Genomic DNA, 20,976 nt, shown 5'->3' on the forward strand with positions numbered 1-20,976 from the left:
TTCTGCTAGTTGGGGTTTAGTCCACTTTTGTATCCTTCCCTTCAAGGCTCAGGGGTCCAAGATTATCTTCTGTGTCTGTGCTAATTGGTTTCCCTTTTCTTTGTTGAAGAGCGTCTGTGCAGTCCTTGTGCCTAGTCCGCCATCTTGCCAGAACTCTCCACTCTACTCTTCATGACACTTGGCATATACTTCTGATGTTGACCTTTTGTATTTGTATCTAATTTATACCCTCCCATTGATATTTGAATTCCTTGAGGTTGGATCTTATTCATTCTTTTGTGACTTTTCCCAGCCTGGTACCTAGCACATAGTAAACATTTCACAAGTATTTGATAAATGAATACATAAATTGAGGAATTAATGGTTAATTTATTGACAGATTGTTCCCTAGAATTTTCTTTCCCTGAAATGTTATATTTTCATAAAATTTCTTCAGAGGAAAAAAGAAAATTAAAAAAAAAAAATTTCTCTTCTGTATTTTTACTTTTTCAATCATATTGCATAAGGCATTTGACTGATAACCAGAAGGCTGATGCTTCAAACCCACCAGCCACTCCTTGGAAGGAAATTGGGCATTCTACTTCCGTGGAGATACCACCTCAGAAAACCAAGGAGGGGTCACTATGAGTCTAATTGATTCCATGGCAGTGAGTTTTTGAGTTAAAGCAACAAACCCTTTGAGGTATACTCTTGGTAAACCATTGTAACTAACGGAATGTGCTTCACATCCTCACCTTTTTTTACAAGGTAAAAAAAGGAGTTACAAATTTGATAATGTTAAATACATTGTTGTTGTTAGGTGCCATTGAGTCAGTTTCAGCTCATAGCGACTCCTATACAACAGAACAAAATACTGCTTGGTCCTGCACCATCTTCACAATTATTGCTATGTTTGGGCTCATTGTTGCAGCACTGTGTCAGTCCATCTTGTTGAGCATCTTGTTATTTTTTCACTGACCCTTTACTTTCCCAAGCATGAGATGTGCTTCTCCTGGGACTGGTCCCTCTTGATAAGAAGTGCAAAGTCCAATGACAAAGACTCAACATCCTTGCTTCTAAGGAGCATTGTGGCTGTACTTCTTCCAAAGATTTGTTCTTTCTTCTGGTAGTCCATGGTATATTCAGTATTCTTTGCCAACAACACAATTCAAAGTAATCAATTTTTGTATGATCTTCCTTCTTCATTGTCCAGCTTTCACAACCATGTGAGACATTTGAAAATACATTGGTTTGAATCAGGCATACCATAGTCCTCAAAGTGACATCATTGCTTTTGAACACTTTAAAGAAGTCTTTTGCAGCAAATTTGTCCAGTACAGTGTGTCATTTGATTTCTTGACTGCTGCTTCCATGGGCATTGATTATAGATCCAAGTAAAATGAAATCCTTGAAAACTTCAATCTTTTCTCTATTGATGTTGTTGATGATATTGCTTACTGGTCCAGTTGTGAAGATTTTGTTTTCTTTATGTTGAAGTGTAATTCACACCGAAGGCTGCAGTCTTTGATCATCAGGAAGTGCTTCATGTCCTCTTCCCTTTCAGCAAGCAAGGTTGTGTCATCTGCATTTCGCAGGTGGTTAATGAGTCTACGTCCAATCCAGATGCCACATTCTTCTTCACATAGTCCAGCTTCTAGGCTTATTTGTTCAGCATACAGATTGAATAAGTGTAGTCAGAGGATACAACGCTGACATACACCTTTCCTGATTTTAAAGTATGCAATATCTTCATGTTCTGTTTGAATGACTGAATCTTAGTCTGTGTATGATTTCCTCATCAGCCCAACTAAGTGTTCTAGAATTCATATTCTTCACAATGTTATCCATAATGTGTTATGATCCACACAATGGAATGCCTTTGCCTAGTCAATAAGATACAGGTAAACATCTTTCTAGTATTCTCTGCTTTCTGCTAAGATCTAACTGTTATTGGCAGTGATATCCCTTGTTCTACATCCTCTTCTGAATCCAGCTTGAATTTCTGGCAATTACCTGTTGGAGTACTGTTACAACCATTGGAAGTTCTACTTCTAACTTAATCTTTCTGAAATTATGTTACTCTCTTGCATTAAACAAAGTCCTATTGCCTTTAAGTGGCCATCCAAGGCATAATTATTGGTCTCTATTTTTCTGGAGCAACATAAAGAAGGAGCCTCAGGAATAGGAGGATGAAATGCAACGTGAGGCTACTTGCCTCCATTAACAACTAGCTTCTTCAACATGAGACCAGAAAAACTGGATGGTGCTCAGCTACTATTCTGAATATTTTGATCAAACGTTCTATGGAAGAGCCTTGACTAAAACGGGAAAACAGAGGAGAAAATTTCAAATTCTCATATATTCAGATTTTCAGGAGCCATGGAGGCTAGATGAACCCCTGAAACTATTGACCTGAGATAATCTTTAAATCTTAAAACAAAAATGTCCCCTGAATTATTCTTAAACCAAACAGTAGTTTAGCTTAACTAGTGTGGTAGTTAAGTTGTGTGTCAACTTGGCTGGGCCTGGTTTTGAGTGGCTGGGCATCTGAAGGTAGTTATTCCCCATAATGAGACTGGTAATCAACTCCATGGTGGAATCTACTGGAACAGCTGAGTAGCTGCCTTAAGGATGTGATCTGCTTCCAACATATAAGAAAAACCTTTGAGAAAGGTCTCTGGAGCCTTTTGGCACACTTGGCCCCTGCATGTAGCTGAGTCTTCATCTCAATGGCCTGCAATGTTATCTACTGAGCTTAGGCTTGTTCCTAGACTTGAGCCAGTGACCTGCCATGTTGTTTGATAATTTTGGGATTCTGCCATTTTATTTGTTGAACTTGGGTTTGTCAGCCTCAGCAGCCAGCCACTGTCTGAGTTAAATGAAGCCTCCAGTTTCAGTAGGCTGGAAGCCCAATGGGGATCACTATGAGTTGGAATCAACTCGATGGCAGTAGATTCGGTTTTTCTGAGGTTTAACACATTTTCTTTGTATGTTCTCAACAACAAAATAAATTATCAACAACAACAAGTCCTATTGCCATAAGAGAAAGGCCAAAATGCTCCAAATGTTATTCACAGATCTTTTTTATTTGGAAGCAAGCCTTCCATCAGGACTTTAGTTAAGCTGGGCAGGTTTCCTCATGTTCTACAGGTATTTCTGTTCCTTTTGTTTCCATGCCTTTGTTCAAAGCATTTACCCTGCCCACTTGCACATTTTAAGCTCTGGTAGCAATCATCAGTGCTCTATTTGTTTTGGCATTATGTTAGATGCTATTTTGAATTGTAATTCTACTCTTTCTTATATTTAAATATTCTCTCCATGTCTAGAATGCAAATTTGTTGAAAACAAGGATGGACCAAATGTTTGCTTTTAAATGAGTTCTTCGAACTTGGAATGTGTTTTTTGATAGAAAAGAAAGTAAATCATAAGTAGTGGCCATGCTCCCAATCTTGTCCCAACAGGACTGTTTAACATAAGTTTAGGTGGAATATAATGCTGATGACAGCAGATCAAGTTCTCATGGAGCTGTAAAGTACAGGAGGAGGGAAAAGTCAATGGTTTTTTTTTTTTTTCTTTTTTGTTACATAGAGGATTTTAGTCAAAACACTGAAAGAAACAAATTTGCAGTATGTCTGGCATCTTCCTGTCATCTATTCTGAACTTCTTGTTAATTTTATGGAGTTCTTTCTTGTCTTATGATCTAGTTCTGGTATAACTAAAATACCACAAGAGGGTGGCTTTAACAAACAAAAATTTATTTTCTCACAATTTAGGAGGCTGGAAAAGTCTCTTGAGTTTCTGTTGCTCAGTTCCTTGTTGATCCTCTTTTGATTTGGCATCTCTCTTCCTCCATCTCTGCCTGCTTAATCTGCTTCTTTTATATTTTGTGGGAGATTGAATCAGATCATACCAATACTCATCTTGCCTCATTAACATAAAAAAGACAACCCATTCCCAAATGGGATTATAACCATAGGCATAGAAGTTAGAGTTTGTAACACATATGTTTGGGGATATAGTTTAATCCATAGCATACCATCCTTTGCCCCCTCCCCCCTCAAAAAAATTCATGTCCTTCCCATGTGCAAAACATGTTCACCCTATCACATCATCCCAAAAGTCTTAAATCAATTCCAAGTCCAAAATCTCATCTTCCAAATAATCTAAATCAAATATGGGTAGGATTTGAGGTGTATTCCATCCTAGCACAAAATTCTTCTTCATCTGTGAACTTGTGAAATCTACTATCCAAGTTACCTGCTTCCAAAGTACATTGGTGGAACAGGTACAGGTAGCTATTTCTATTACAAATGGGAGAAATTGTAGGGCGAGAAAGGATAATGGACACCAAGCAAGTCCAAAACCCAGAAGAACACATTACATTAGCTCTCAACATTTGAAAATAATCCTCTGTTCTCTGAGACCATCTAGCCAATGGCCCCACACTCTAGACTCTGGGCATTGTCTACATCCTCTGGATTCTGGGTGGAGGCCTCTTGGTCTTGGGCTTCAGTCCTACCTTCCAGGCCTAGTGGCATGGCAATTCTGCTCCTTGGGCTGTGGGTAGCCCAATTTTCCTAGTCCATCTGAGCAGCCATGCCACCCACTTAGCCCTGGCAGTCTCCATTCTCCTGGTCCTTGGGCATGGCAGCCACACACCTGCAGCTTTGGCCTGCAGCCTTATCCTCTTGGCCTTTGGGCATGCCAGTCTCACAATCCAGAACCAAATTGGTGGAGATCTGATTCTTTGAAACCTAGGAAGACATGGTTCCACCCTTTGAAACCAAAGCAGTTCTGCTGCTTGTGCTCCTTTCAGTAGTTGTGCTGCTCTGAGCTGCTATAAGGATGGTACTTTTCTTTTCTTGGAGGAAATAAATATAGAGCCTTTGGCCTGTTTCCTTCCTGTACAATTTCAAGAGGTGGACAGCTTTCCTTTCTTTTGTCCTATCTCTATCCCCTTCAGTCTAAGCTGATGGCTTTTCTACTGTGGTAATTAGATCCATCAGTCACTGGCTTAATTACTTTAACAAAATACTTTATAGCCACATCCATCATCAAAATTCTAGAATACATGTCCTTAGTTTGTGTATTAGAATGTTATACAACTTTAATTTTTGTTTTCATTTTGCCCAGTTCATTTTTAATTCTCTTTCCTCTCACATTTTACCATATACAGCAAGGTGAAACCATGCAGCCCCTTTAAGATCTTGCTTAGAAATCTTCTCAGCCAGCTATCCAAGTTCATCACTTACAAGTTCTACCTTCTACCATACATTTGAATAGAACTCAAACAGGTTCTTTGCCACTGCATGCAAGCATCATCTTTTCTCCATTGTCCAATCATATGTTCATCATTTCCTTTTAAAGCCTCCCAGAAGCACATTTAATGTCCACACATTTAGCAATATTCTGTTGGCACCATGTGTATTTTCTTAGATGATAGATACTTTATCTGTGGCTCTCCTCATTTTTTTCTGAACCCTTCACATAATTGCCTTCCATAAATCTATCAACAGTCTCTTCAAGGCAATCTAGGCTTTTACTATTAGATACCTTAAAACTCTCCCGTCCTCTACCTATTACTCAATTCTGAAACCACTTTCACATTTTAGGTATTTGTTAGAGCAGTACCCTCTCTTCTTGCTACCAAATTGTGTCTTAGTTATCCAGTGCTAGTATAACAGAAATCTCACATATGGGTGACTTTGACAAACAGATATTTATTTTCTCACAATTTGGGAAGGTATAAGTCTGAATTCAAGATACCAGCTCCAAGGGAAGGCTTTCTGTCTCTTTTGGCTCTGGAGTAAGGTCTTTGTCTCTTTTGAGCTACTGCACTTTCATTCCTTGATGATCTTCTTGTGGTATCTTTCTTCCCCCATCTTTGCTTGCTTAATCTATTCCTTTTATATCTTGTAGGAGATTGACTCAAAACATACCCAATCTCATCTTGCCTTATTAACATAATAAAAACAACCCATTCCCAAATGGGATTATAACCACAGGTTATAATTATATTCACAACACATATAATTAGGATTCACAACACATATTTTTGGGAGACACAACTCAATCCGTAACAACTCTCTAGACCCTCAGGTGGCCAGGGCTCCTTGGATGCGCTCATATCCTCTGTGGCATCATCCTGACTACTCTGCCCTCCCATAGGATCAACCAGTTGCTTCAGAAGTGCTTCTCTACCGTGGTTGTCAGTGATAACTGCCATCTCCTCATGCTGCTGCTCTTAGATAAGAGTTAGGCCATAGTAATCTGATTCATTGAATTCATGCTGATATACAGGTCTGATCCCCTTCCTCTGTTAGATTTTTCATTTTGAAGAGGTTGCTTTAATAATAATCACTGACATTTACTGAGAGCCCATGCATGTCTGCCCTGTGCTAAGTGCCTTAGAGTCATTTTCTAATTTAATCCTCTTAACAGCCTTATAAAGGGAGGGCATTATTATCTCCATTCTAGAGATGAAGAAACTGTGGCATGAACAGGTCAACTAATTTGCCAAGCTCACACAGCTAGTAAGTGGGAATCTGATTTGTCTCATTCCAAAGCCATAAACTTTATCATTATATTATGTTGCCTTGCCAAGATAACTTCAAGTTCAAGTCAAGAAATATTTTAGTATTTACCATGTCCTGGGCTCTACAGTAGCAATTCTATTGGTGGGGTCTGGAGAAGTATAAGAAAACAAAGCAAAATTATTCAGACTGTATAGAGGAAGGATTCCAAAAAGCAAACTGCCCCCAGTGATGTACTGATGGGCTCTCTATGGTCAGCATCCTAAACTGTCCACTCCTTTTTTCTATCTCAGAACTCACATATTTGTTTAGAATTCTAAGCACTTTCTGGGTATCTTTACAGGTTGGCTTTGTGTAAGCCAACAAAAGAAAAACAATAGTTAATTTTATGTCATTTTACATCAGGTGCAACCTGTATTGTGTAACATCCTGTCTTCCTCCACCTAACCACCCTCTTCCACCACCTCTGTGCACAAAGAACTTAGCATAATGAAAACATTTTAATTGAATTTAATTGATAAACACTCTTTAGACTGATCCTCTTTTAAATGTGTCTTTAATGATATTTTAAGTGTAAATTGGTTTCTATGTATTTTTGCTTGTAATTCATTAACAGTACATAGTTATTTTAAGTTTGGCCTTGTCCTTCAGGATAATGAATTCTTCTATGATATCCATCTAAAGGGACTGTTGGCAAGTTAAAACAAGACTCTTAACAGGCTGTCTTTGCCTTTTGATAGGCACAGTCATTGGCAGCATCACTTTCTACCCGACAACTGTTGCGGATTTCTCGTCGGCTGTCACTGTATCCTAATGAAAATCTTCACAGTGCTGTTACTAAAGCCTGCCTTTCCAGGTAACCATATATTCCCTTCTTACCAAGTTCAAGGCTCTGGGTCTTGGTTAAAACAGTAACTTAAATTTAATTGGTAGTCTGGATTCACAGGCCTGCAAAAAGTATTGGTTTGTATTTAGCTGTTTAAGACTTGAGTTTCATTTTTAGAAATTATTAGGCACAGCCACAGTGGCACTAATATTTATTGAGTATTGTGAGTCCTGAACATTGCACTATTGTCTTTGCATGTATTATCTTATTTAGACTTAACAATTTTAAGAGATGTTTTATAGTTGAGAAAATTGGTGAAATAATTTGCTCAAGTTGCACAGTAGTAAATAGTTGGGTTGGGACTTGGATGCTGGTCCATTTGAATTCTCAGATAGTGCTCTGCAACATTAGACTTATCACTTCCCAAATTCTAGTAGAAGTTTCCTTGCTTGATAGCACTGCCCCATTGCCCAAATTTTCACTCTACACTAATATTCAATACTTGTTGACAAGAGATTGTAAAACATTGGCCTATAGAATTTTCTCCCAGAATAATGTTTGCATGAAACTATTTTAGAAGGATAGTAAGAAAAGATTAGGAATAGACCCCACTAATCCCAGAGTTTTAGATTATTTTTATATTATCTAGTATTTATTTATGTATTTTTGTTGTGGTAAATACATGTATAACAAAAAGTTTGCCAGTTTAACAATTTTTGCCTGTGTCCTTCAATGACAGTGATTACATTTATCATGTTGTACAACTATTACCACTATCTTTTTCCAAATAGTTCTACCATCATTAGCAGAAAGTCAGTACCCCCTAATGCCTCCCTGTTTTTCCCTCTGTCCCATCCGTGGCAGCCACTGATAAGCTTTGTTCTCTATATATTTGCCTGTATTGGCTAAGTGGGATCATAGATTTGTCCTTCACAGACTGACATTTCACTTGGCGTAATGTTTTCTGGGTTCATCCATGTCGCAGTATGTATTAGGACTTCATTTCTCTTTACAGCTGACTAGTATTCCATTGTATGTATATACCACATTTTGTTTATTCATTCATCTGTTTATGGACATTTAGGTTGTTTCTATCTTTTGGCTATTGTTAATAGTGCTGCAGTTAATACTGATGTACAACTCTAATAATTATTTTTATGGTAGTTAGGCCTACTGTCCATTCTTGCATATATAAAAGAATTTAAAGATAATCTGTCTTCAGGTTAGGAGAATCTGTAATTGCCCTCTATAATGATTTCGGTTTATCAAACAGTTTTTTGTGTAAAGTAAACTGCTTATGTTGTAACTTGAATTTGTTCTACTTAGAGTACATTCATTTAAAATGAGGCTCCTCTCCCATGTCTTTAGGGTATTTTTTTTTAAATAGTTCGTTTTATTTTTGTTGTTGTTGTGCATATACACAGCAGAAAATATAATAAATCAACAATTTCTACATGTACAATTCAGTGACATTCATTACATTCTTCAAGTTGTATAGCCATTCTCACGCTCTTTTACGAAATTGTTCCTTACCGTTATCATAAATTGACTGCTCCCTAATTTCCCTATCTAATCTTTCGAGGTGCTGTTGTCAGTTTCACTCTAGATAGATAGTTCTTAAAGATGGTCAAGGCAGACATTCTTTACCAGTTAAACTAAATTATTATTTACTTTTAAGAAGAATTCAAGGGACATTTTTTGTTTAAAGTTTAAACATTATCTCAGACAGGACAATAGTTTCAGGGTTCATGCAGCCTTCATGATAGCTGGGTACAATCCAGTTCTTCTGGTCTCTAGCAAAGGAGGCAATATTTGTGGAAGCAATTAGCCACACATTCCATATCCTTCTCTTATACCTAACTCTCTTATAGTGTCTTTAGTTTATTCTTGAGTACATAAAAATTATGAGAAATAATAAAATTGATACCATTATTGTTTTTAAGTTAGAAGAATATTAGACTTCAAAATGAAAACCAGAACAAAAAAAGGTACAAGTGCTTGTTTTTCTGAGTCATGAACTGACTCACTGCCATCAAGTTGATTCCAACTCACAGCAATCCTTTTGGGGGAGTAGAACTGCCGCACAGGGTTTCCAGAGTTGTAAATCTTTATGAAAACAGACACCTTATCTTTCTTCCACAGAACAGCTAGTGGGTTCAAATCGCAGCCAAATGCCTTAACCACTACACCACCAGAGCTCCTATAGATTCATTACCCATGCATTTTAGTCAGAATTTGGTTATAGATGTAAGTTCATAGAACTATGTAGTGCTATGCAATGTAAACAGCCTTGCAGCTGTAAGGGAAAATAGTACTTTGGATATATTAGAATGAAATAATCACATCAGAATCATTCTACAGATTCTGTGTGGCTGAATCAACTTTTCTCTTAAAAAAGCAAATAAAAACAAAGTATGGAGAAACTATCAAAAAAATAAGAGTGATCAAAGTTTGAAGAACAAATATAAAGAAACATTTAAAATCCTAGAATATTAAAAGTTGATAAAACACAGATGGTATTTATTAACTAGTTCAATCACACAGTCTATGTAGAAAATATGATAAAGAACATTTAAAATAAAGGTCAAAAAGAATTAAAGAATGAGTCTTTTTTTATTATCTCCTTTATCTGGTAGCACTCGATTGCTAACCAGAAGGCTGGTGGTTCAAATCCACCAGCCACTGCTTGGAAGGAAGGTTAGGCAATCTACTTCCGTAGTGATACTGCCTCAGCAACCCAAGGAGGGGTCACCATGAGTCGGGTCTGACTCCATGGCACATAACAACAACAACAACATAGACATTTAAGACAGTATTGAAGGGACCTAATTTTAGAATAATTCCATATTTCCACACTGTTTACAGTAAAAAAGTTAATTGATGTTTTGTAAAATTCAATATTTAAAAAATATATAAAACTAAAGACTACAAAAAAAGACAGTGAAATACATGAACAAAATAGGCTGAAGAGTGTGCTCTACCTCAACACCTAGAAATTCTGAATATAATATAATAAATGGGCTATTCTTTTCTAAACGTGGAAGGAAAAGAATGCCATTTGTGTGATAAATGAAGTAATATGTAGAGTTACCTAGTCAGACCTAGCAGTATCCTAGATAAATACCCAAGAGAAAAGAAAACAAAGACTTGTGCATACATGTTCATCGCTCCATTATTCTTAGTAGCTACAAAGTAGAAATAGCCCAACTGTTCATAAACTGATAAACTGATCAGTAAAATGTTATATACTCATACAATGGAATGTTACTTGACAATAAAAAGATGTGAAATCCTGAACATGTCACAATGTGGATGAATCTTGACAACATCATGCTTAATCACGGAAACCAGACACAAAAAACCACATAGTATATGATACCATATATATGGGATGCTCAAAACAGGCAAATTTATGGACACAGAAAAATAGATTTTTGCTTGCCTGAGGCAGGTGGTGGGGAGAGTAATAAAGACATGAGGAATGATTGCTAAGGAGTACAGGATTTCTTTTTGAGGTAATGAAATGTCCCAAAATTAATTGTTGTGATGGCTGTACAACTCTGGGAATATACTAAAAACTATTGAATTGTATACTTTAGATAGATGAATTACATGGTAAGTGAATTATATCTCAATAAAGCTAAAATTAGGAGCTCTGGTAGCACAGTGCCTAAGGCACTTGACTGCTAACCAGAAGGCTGGCGGTTCAAACCCACCAGCCACTCCTTGGAAGGAAGGTTGGGCAATCTGCTTCCCTAATGATACTGCCTTGGCAACCCAAGGAGGGGTCGCTATGAGTCGGGGCCGACTCAATGGCACACAACAACAAAAACAACAAAGCTAAAATTAAAATAAACAAAAAGAAATGAAATAAAGAAAGCAAAGCCAGAATAAAAAGAACCTAATGTTTGGCTAACAAGGAGGCTTTCAAATAGGAATGGGGCCTAATGTTTGATTGCTGGATTTTAACATCTATTTAAATACAAGAGATGTGGCTATGGGCACATGTGAAGTAGGGAGCCCTATGACTGAAGCCCCTACTTAAATAACAGAGTCTGGAAGTATTTTTATGGACTGAAAGCTTTTGCCTGCCAGCCCAGAGAAAGGATGTGAAAGATTTTTATTTATCTGGGATTTGAGATGGGGCAGAAACAGTTCCCTATTAGGAATCAAATGTCCAGCACTGATCATGTGCGAGTGGGAGATTCATGTTGATACTATCTGCATAGGATAGTAACTACAAGGTGCTAAGTTAAGATGACATGAAAAACTGGTACAAGATCACTGAATTACCTGGAGCTCTTAGTAAAAAGCAGCAACTCAGGTAACCACTTTGTAGTACACTTTTACAAGCCAGAGCATTAAACATTCCATTTTAATATGGAGTTGGTGTAAAAAAATGGTAAACCACACATGGAAAAGGTCCATGAGAGACATTCAACAGTTACACCATTCAGAAAAAATAGAATTGCAAGAAATCAAACTAATGGAATTATTTGAGATTATCAAATTATTATGTTTAAGATGATCAAAATGATAGAAGAAAGTAAAGACTAGAAGACTAAGCTAGAGGAGAAAAGGACCTGATGGGGTTCAAAGGAAAAAAAAAAAATCAAAACAAACCAGAACTTTGAAATGAAAAATATACCCACTGAAATAAAATAACAACCGTGGATACAATAAGGAGTAGATCATACTGATAAGGTGAGCATTAGGGAATGGAAAATAATCTGGAATAACCAAACACCCTGAGGAAATGAGTCACTGGGATTGGGGCTTAGGACCACAGTCTTAGGGAACAGCTGGGTCAACTGGCATAACATATCACAAAGACAATGTTCTGTATCCTACTCTTGGTGAGTAGCGACTGGGGTCTTAAAAGGTAGTGAGCAGCCATCTAATATGCAACTATTGGTATCTTGCTGTCTGGAGTAAAGAAGAGTGAAGAAAATCAAAGACTCAAGGAAACAGTCCAAAGGAGTAATGGACTATGTGAACCATAGCCTCCATGACCCTGAGACCAAAAGCACTAGATGGTACACAATTACCACTATGACCACTCTGATCAGGACGACAGAAGGGAAGAAAACTGAAGAGCAAAATTCAAAATCATAAAAAAGTCCAAACATACTGATCTTTCAGAGGCTGGTAGAAGCTCCAAGACTGTGGCCCTTAGACACCCTTCAAACTTGAAACTGAACCCACCCACGTGGATCCTCTTGCAGCCAAACAATGGACAAGCCTATAAATTGAATAGTAATACTAATGAAAAACACACTCTGAACAGTTAACTATATGAGACTTAAAGGGCAGCATTTCCCCTAAAATAAAACACAAAAGGCAGGAAGGGGCAGGCAAGAAGTATGAATGGGTATAGGGAACACAAGCAGAAAGAGGAAGAATGCTGTTGCATTGAGTGAATTGCAACTAATATTCCAAAATAAAATGTGTATAAATTGTTAAGTGAAAAACTAATTTACTCTGTAAACTTTCACCCAAACCACAATAGAAAGGAAAAACAAAAAATAGCCTAGAATGCAGCACAGAGAAGGAAAGAGATGAAAACTGGAAAGGACTATTAATAGATGTGTAGGCTAGGATGACACAGTCCAACATATGTCTAATAGCAGTTTAGAAAAAGAGAATAAAGAGAAGGAGGGAGAATAATTGTTCAAAGAGGTAATGGCTCAGAGAGTTCTAGAATTGAAAGACATGATTCTATAGATGGAAGAAGCACATTGATCCCAAGCAGGATAAAGTAAAACGAGTCTGCACTGACATTATTGTGATGATACTGCTTTGCATTAGCAAAGAGAAAAACTTAAAAATTATGAGGAAAAAATACAAGGGAAAAGAAATTAAATGAATAACTTCAGATGAGCAACAATAGATTCCAGAAGGTTTGGATATATCCTCATAGTGTCGAGGGAAAATAACTATCAACCCCACCGATCTCTACGTACTAAAATACAGTCATTTGGTGAAGACTGAACTTACTACTCTGCTACCAGAGCTACTAAAGGAAGCAAGAAGGAAACTGAATTCAGAAGGAAAGCCTGGTACACAAGAAACAATGGTGAGAAAGAAAATAGTAAAATATGTTGTTAAATTTAAATATATTTAAAAGAGTAATAATAAAATAAACCTTAATGTAAGAGAATATTTAACACTAGGGTAAAACTAAAATACTAAACAGGAGAATATAGAACCTGGGAAAAGAAAGATTATTTTTTTTAGTGTTTTCTCTTCTTTAAGAGAACAAAAGTATTGAATCCCTTCAGACTTTGTGAAGTCAAATATTCACGTATAATTTTAAGGGTTGCCACTAAAAGAATGGGATCTGAACCAGTGAAGGTGGAAATAAGGTTATAAAGAAAACTTGATCAATCTAATATAGGCAGAACAAAATGAAAAAGAAGAAATAAGTATAAAAGGAAAATACAAAATAACTTTAGAAATAATCACGGATGTCACACAAGATTAAATTTGACAAAAGTGAGAGATTCTGAATGAGAATTTACAACAAACAAACCTTAATTATATACTGTTAGAAGATTCACACTTAAATATAATTTGGAAAGATTGCAGACACTCTTAAAGAAAATAATATTCCAGGCCTATGCTAACCAAAAAAGAAAAGAGGTAATATTATTATTATTAGGCAAAATTCACTTGAAAGCCAAAAGCATGGTTGAAGATAAAGTGCATGAGAAACTGATAGATTATATGTTGTAAAAATTAAATAAGATAGAGAAAATTTGATCAACCTCAATAACAAATTTGATAACATAAGACCTTGCCCAATGGACAAAAAGTATATGTTCTTTACAAGTACACATGAAAAATCTGTGCCACATAACAAAAATTGAAACATATTAAAAGCCAAAAAAAAAAAAACCAAATTCACTGCTATCAAGTCAACTTCAACTCATAATACCCCTCTTTGGGTTTCTGAGGCGGGATCTCTACAGAAGTAAACTGCCCAGTCTTCCTTCTAAGGAGTGGCTGGTGGGTTTGAAGCGCCAACCTTCTGGTTAGCTGTCAAATGCCTCAGGCAGTATGCCATCAGAGCTCCTTATTAAAAGCCAGTGCTCAATAAATACCAAAGAATCTTTATCATAAAGATCATTTCCTATAACCAGAAAGCAACAGAATTATTAGTAATAACAAAACATACCCAATATGCCATCAGAGCTCCTTATTAAAAGCCAGTGCTCAATAAATACCAAAGAATCTTTATCATAAAGATCATTTCCTATAACCAGAAAGCAACAGAATTATTAGTAATAACAAAACATACCCTTTTAAAGCTCATAAACCAAAAAACAAAACAAAAAAAAAAAAACCCTCATTGCCATTGAGTCAATTCCAACTCATAGCAATCCCCTTTGGTTTCCGACAAGATAAATTTTCACAGAAGTAGATTGCCCAGTCCATATATTTGGAAATTTTAAAACACACTAAATCATGCATCAAAAAATGTATCACTTGAAATTATGAAGCATTTTCAACTCTATGACCAAAACTGAATCTCAATATTTGAACAATACATCTAAAATAGCACTTCAAGAAGATTTTTTTGTGGGTTGGAGGTGGGGGCTTTAAACTCTCATAGTAGGAAGGAAGAGTGAAAAAATTCATGAGCTAAACATTCAACTTAAGAAGTTAAAAACTGACAGACTAAACCGAAAGGAAGTAAAAGGAATAGAATATTGAAGTTAAGGGCACAAATTAATAAAACTAAGAACAAGAACAAAGTAACCATAGATAATATTAGTCAAACAAAAAGTGGTTCTTTGAAAGTCCTAATAAATAAAATCTTTGTGAATTTGATCTTTATATAAAAGAGAGCAAACACAAATAAGCAGTATTAGGAAGTACAAAGTAACATATCTACAGATAAAGTTAACATTTACAAAACTATGATTAAAAAAGAGAATTTTCTAGAGTTGAATTTATTAACTATATTGTTCAAGAAGGAATAGAAAATTCAAATAGATCCATAACCATGAAAGAAACCATATTAGGAGTTAAGAATCTTATAAAGAATATCATTCCTTAATAGTTTTATTTTCAGGTTTTACCAACTTATCACTGAAGATCTAATCTTTATTGTATACAAACTGTTCTAGAGACTAAACAGTGTAAACTCCAGTTCACTTTGAGTTTAATGTAATCATGATACTCAAACCAAACAGGAATAATTTATGAAGGGAAAACTATAAAATGAGCTTCTTTAATCTGATAAAGGGTAGTGTAGTGCTTAAGCCACTTGACTGCTAACTAGAAGGCTGGCGGTTCAAACCCACCAGCCACTCCTCGGAAGGAAGGTCAGGCAATCTACTTCTGTAGTGATACCGCCTCAGAAACCCAAGGAGGGGTTGCTATGAGTCAGGTCCGACTCCACGGCACATAACAACAACAACAACCAAAAATTTACAGGAAACATATTGTTATAAAGAAATACTTAAGATATTTCCTTTAGAATTGTGAATAAAAGCAACAAGAATGACAGTTTTCTGCACTTCTAGTCATTGCATTTGTCTCAGAGTATAGGATTGATTACATTTAAAAAAAAAAAGGAATTATATACAAATTATTAGAAAAAAAATAGAGTTTAAGGAAATTACTGATGCACCAAAATCAGTGGCATTCCTATACTCCAGTGACAAAGAATGATTGCATTGAGAATAGTAGCAGAAAGCTTTGAGCATCTAGGAGTATATCTATCAAATGACATATCAAATCTTTACAGAAAAACCTTCAACACTCATGGAAGTAGCAGTCAAGAAATCATCTGTTGTATTGATTCAGCAAAGATGTCGTTTTGATGATTAAGATGCGCCTGACCCAAGCCATGACATTTGCAATCATCTCTTGCATGCAAAAGCTGAACAATGAATAAAGAAGATTGAAGAAGAATCGATGCCTTTGAATTATGATATTGGTGAAGAATATTGAACATATAATGGCCTGACAGAAGAATGAACAAATGTGTCTTGGAAGAAATACAGTCAAAATGTTCCTTAGAGATAAGGATGGCAAGACTTGTCATACTTGGGACATGTTATTAGGAAGGACCAGTCCCTGGGGATGGACATCATGCTTTGTAATATAGAGGGTCAATGAAAAAGAGAAAGACTCCCAATGAGATGGATTGACACAGTGGGTGCAGCAATGGACTCAAACACAACAACAATTGGGGGGAACATACAAGACCAGACATAGGGTATCTATGAGTTGGAACTGACTTGACAGCACCCAACAACAGCATGGAGAAAACTGTTATTCTTTGTTGGAAACTAAAAAAAGAAAAAAATAATAATGAATGGAAAGCTTTGTCATGGTCATAGAAGGGAAGACTCGGTATGGTAAATCTGTTTGTTTATTTTTATCTCCCACCATGGTTATTTTGTTATTATTTTTTTAATATCTGACAAGCTGAGCTCAAAATTAGCATGGAGGTATAAACCTACATTTGTCTAGTTGATTCTGACTCATAGCAACCCTATAGTGCAGAGTAGAATTGCTCCATAGGGTTCCCAAGGCTGTAAATCTTTACAGAAAGACTGTCACATCTTTCTTCTGTAGATGTATAAAGGGTCAATGGTAGCCAAGGGAATTTTTAAGAAGATTAAGAAGACTGTACTTACTATCAGATGTCAAAATCCATTGTAAAACTGTATTCATTATAATGGTATGGTATTGGTGCAAGGAATGACAAATGCACCTTTAGAATACACTGCAGTGTCCAGAAACGGACCGATATATATATGGGAGCTTAGTAAATGTTGGAGATAGCATTGTACATCAGCTTGTGAATGTATTGACCTGTCAATAAATGGTCAAAAAAAATATTTTCTACTTTATACCATACAAAATTGTAAAATTGTATACATGACAAAAAACATTATAAACCACTCTATAAGTTGTAAGCTGCAAACTGAGAGAAGATACTTTACAAAATTTATAATCAAGAAAGGATTGGTATTCAGGGACACAAAATACTACACATTGATAAGAAAAAAGAATCAACCTACAAAATGTAAAGGATGAATATGCATACAGAGAAAACTTAATGGGGTTGACCAATAGACATTTCAGATTCTCAGCCTCCTTCTTGATCAGAAAAATAGAATTGAAAACCGTAATTAACTATCATTTTTAGGTCCATGAGACTTCAAAATTTAATTTTCCTTTGTGACTGTTAGGAAATGGAATTTCATTACTGCTGTTGGGTACAAGTCTTATCACTTCACGGTCAATTGTACAGTCAATTTATCAACTAATATTAATGCCCTGTTGTTGTTGTTATGTGCCGTGGAGTCAAACCCGACTCATAGCGACCCCTCCTTGGGTTTCCGAGGCAGTATCACTACGGAAGTAGGATTGCCCAACCTTCCCTAGGATCTGACAATTCCACTACTTGGTATCTATTTCAGAGACAGACTTGCATATATATGTAAGGAGGCATATACAAGAATATTTTGCATCATTGTTTATAATAATGAAAAAAATGGAGACAACCTGTATATTCATCAGCTTGGACTGATATGTAAATTGATATATTCATATAATGAAACACTATACAGCATTTAAAATGAAGTCAATCTACTTGTATTTTAGGGTAAGAGTTACTTTTAGGGATGAAGGAAACAAATAGAATGCCTAATATTCTTTGTAATTTTCTGTATACTTGAAATATTTCATAATTGGAAAATTAAAAAAACAAGAAAAAAAACTGCTTACTTTTGTGAAATTCATGAATATTTCACTGATCAGATAGCCAGCTGTTCTTTCTGGGGTTATCAACTACCAAAAGAAAATTCCATTTTCTCATCACCCCCTGGCTTTTTGCAAATGAGTGATAAAATAGCTATCTTGTTAATGAACCATCTGTTGACTTTAGCAAGACTATTGAGTGAGCCTTTAAAGTGCCTAAGACATTTGACTGCTAACCAGAAGGCTGGTGGTTCAAACCCATCAGCCACTCCTGGGAAGGAAGATTGGGTGATCTACTTCTGTAGTGATACCGAGGTCACTAAAAGTCAGATCCTACTCAAGAGCAGTGAATTTTTTTTTTTTTTGTACAGAATAACACTGGCGGCGTAGTGCCTAAGGTTAACCAGAAGGCTGGTGGTTCAACCCCACCAGTCACTCTTCAGAAGGAAGATTGGGCAATCTACTTCCATAGTGATACGGCCTCAGAAACCCAAAGGGGGGTTGCTGATGGCAATGAGTTGGGTTGTTTTGGTTTACAGGATAGCACAATGGCAAGAAGGAAACAAACAAGCAAAAGTCTATAAAGTGGTGTGTTTTTTTTTTTGTTTGTTTAAAGATTTCGCTCTCTCCATGTATATTTTAAAACTTTACTTGGCTTTTTATAATAACAGACTCATACAATATTTGTCCTTCTGTGCTTGATTTATTTCAGTCAGCATAATGTTCTCCAAGTTCATCCACATTCTGTTCTATATTGAAGCAGTGAAAATAAATGGAATTTTGTGGAAAATTTGAAACAAAAATGGACACTTACATTCATAAAGCATTTTATTTAGCAGACAAAAATCAAAAGAAAATCTCACGCCAATTAGATCTGCTGGGTGACTTCAGATTTCTTACTGAGAACCTGAGTAAATTTAGACCATCTTTCAGTAATAAAGGGGTTTTTGGTGAAAGGAGTGGGAATTAGTTTATCTGGTGCTTATTAAAAAAAATGCAATGAATTTTATAGCCATTTTTTTTCCCTTAAATTCAAAGTTTTTTTCAAATGAATAGCAGTTTTTCAATCTTTAATAAAAATGAGTGGAGAAGAGTGAAGGAAAGACCAAGGACTCAGTAGATATTAGACTTCAAACTTCTATTTAAAGTATGTAATTGAGTGATTTATTTATACTTTTGATTTTATGTTGAAATCTTAAATTTACATATAGTTTTGGAGCATTTTGTCTTCTTTGGTGGTAAAAGCAGTTAAGTATTCAACTACTGGCCAGAAGGTTGGCAGTTGAAACCCACTCAAAGGCATTGGAAGACAGTCTGATGACCTGCTCTCAGAAAGATTACAGCCAAGAAACCCCAAGGGGACAGTTCTACTTTGTCACATAGGGTTGGTTGTCACATGGAGTTGGAATTGTCTGGAAGACACCTAATAACAATAACATGGGCTTTGACTTTTAATCTAGAAAAGTTCCAGTATAGGGGCAACATAGTATTGACACACTGTATAAGTGTCAAAAGTGTCTGGGAACAGTAAGTAAAGTCTGAGTAATGAAGTATCAATTATCGTTCTCAGAGGTCTGCTAGGAAGTATGGCGATCCTGCTGCAGGGCCTGATGTTGACCAGCTGGACTCTGGTCTGTGGCACAGTGGTGAGAGGAAAGTAGGGCAGGGTGCCAGGACAGGGACGTTGGAAACAAAACAAAACCATAGTTACTGGATCTGGGCTTGGTCATGAACAATAAGACAAGAATCTAAGAAATGTGCAAAAGGTCAGAGGTAAACAACAGTAAATCTAACTTGATACTCAAATAATAAGCTCTTAGCCTAGAAATATGGAAATTTCCCTACATCATAGCCTAGAACAAAATGAGGCTGTAGATGGGAGCTAGTTGGTGTCAGATGTGTGGATAGCAATATTACTGGGACGAGAAACTCGGCAGTTCATTGCATGCTCATCCGTTTGCCTCTGGTTCACATGACCTTCTCATTTCTTAGAGCTTATACTCAAGGCAAGGCATTGGTGGTTCAGTGATAGAATTGCCTTCCATGTCGGAGGCCTGAGTTCGATTCCTGGCCAGTGTCCTTCATGCTCAGCCACCTTCTGTCGGTGGAGGCTTGCATGTTTGTATGATGCTAAACAGGTTTCAGTGGAGCTTTCAGACTAAGATGGAATAGGAACAAAGACCTTGCAGTCTGTTTTTGAAAACCATATGGATCACAGTGGTCTGATCCCCAACAAATCATGAGGCTAGCTCAGGACCAGGCAGCATTTTGTTTTATTTCACATGTGTTTATTTATCACCATGAGTCAAGGTTTGACACCACAGCAGCTAGCAACAATATACTCAAGGCTGTGGGAACCACCAAAGATTTAGAGATGTGGAAAGCCTAAAATAAAAGGAGTGTTTCTAGAATGTTTATTTGGAACATAGTGGTCAGTTCATAGTGGTACATCACAGATACCTATGGATTACAAATCATTTCTCTGGGCTCTTTTGGGATCCTAAATTCTAGATATAATTTTATTTGTGTGGGTTGGAAACTATATTTCATGTTCCAAACACATGGTATTCAAACAGTCTATTCATAACTTAGAGAATTCCTTCTGTTACTTACCAGATTGTTGTTTTGACAGTGTACTTATAGAATGGATAAGAAAGTATTTTTTTAAAAAAAATGATGCTTCAGCATAAGGAATTAAAAATTATATTTGCAAAGTCAATTAAAAGTTCTGTCCTGAATGTACTTAAGCTGTAGCTAAACATGTTGTTTAAATTTCCCTTTTTTATTATTTATTATGCCTTTCCTCCTCCTCCTCCTTCTTCTTCTTCTCCTTCTTCTTCTTCTTCTTCTTCTTCTTCTTCTTCTTCTTCTTCTTCTTCTTCTTCTTCTTCTTCTTCTTCTTCTTCTTCTTCTTCT

The 20,976-nt window shown here is 36.3% G+C and overlaps 1 protein-coding gene across 1 annotated transcript in view; it reads left to right on the plus strand.

The window, feature by feature from the left end:
• The window catches only part of VWA8 (von Willebrand factor A domain containing 8), a 751,729-nt gene that overhangs the window by 324,549 nt on the left and 406,204 nt on the right, over positions 1-20,976 (plus strand). The window contains exon 17 of the mRNA XM_007948177.1: positions 7,253-7,368. Coding sequence (XP_007946368.1) covers positions 7,253-7,368 — 116 coding nt within the window. The remainder of the gene's footprint in view (positions 1-7,252; positions 7,369-20,976) is intronic.

This window comes from Orycteropus afer, unplaced genomic scaffold (genome assembly GCF_000298275.1).
Source record: "Orycteropus afer afer isolate SDZICR_OR568_19922 unplaced genomic scaffold, OryAfe1.0 scaffold00207, whole genome shotgun sequence".
In the NCBI taxonomy this organism is placed as follows: domain Eukaryota; kingdom Metazoa; phylum Chordata; class Mammalia; order Tubulidentata; family Orycteropodidae; genus Orycteropus; species Orycteropus afer.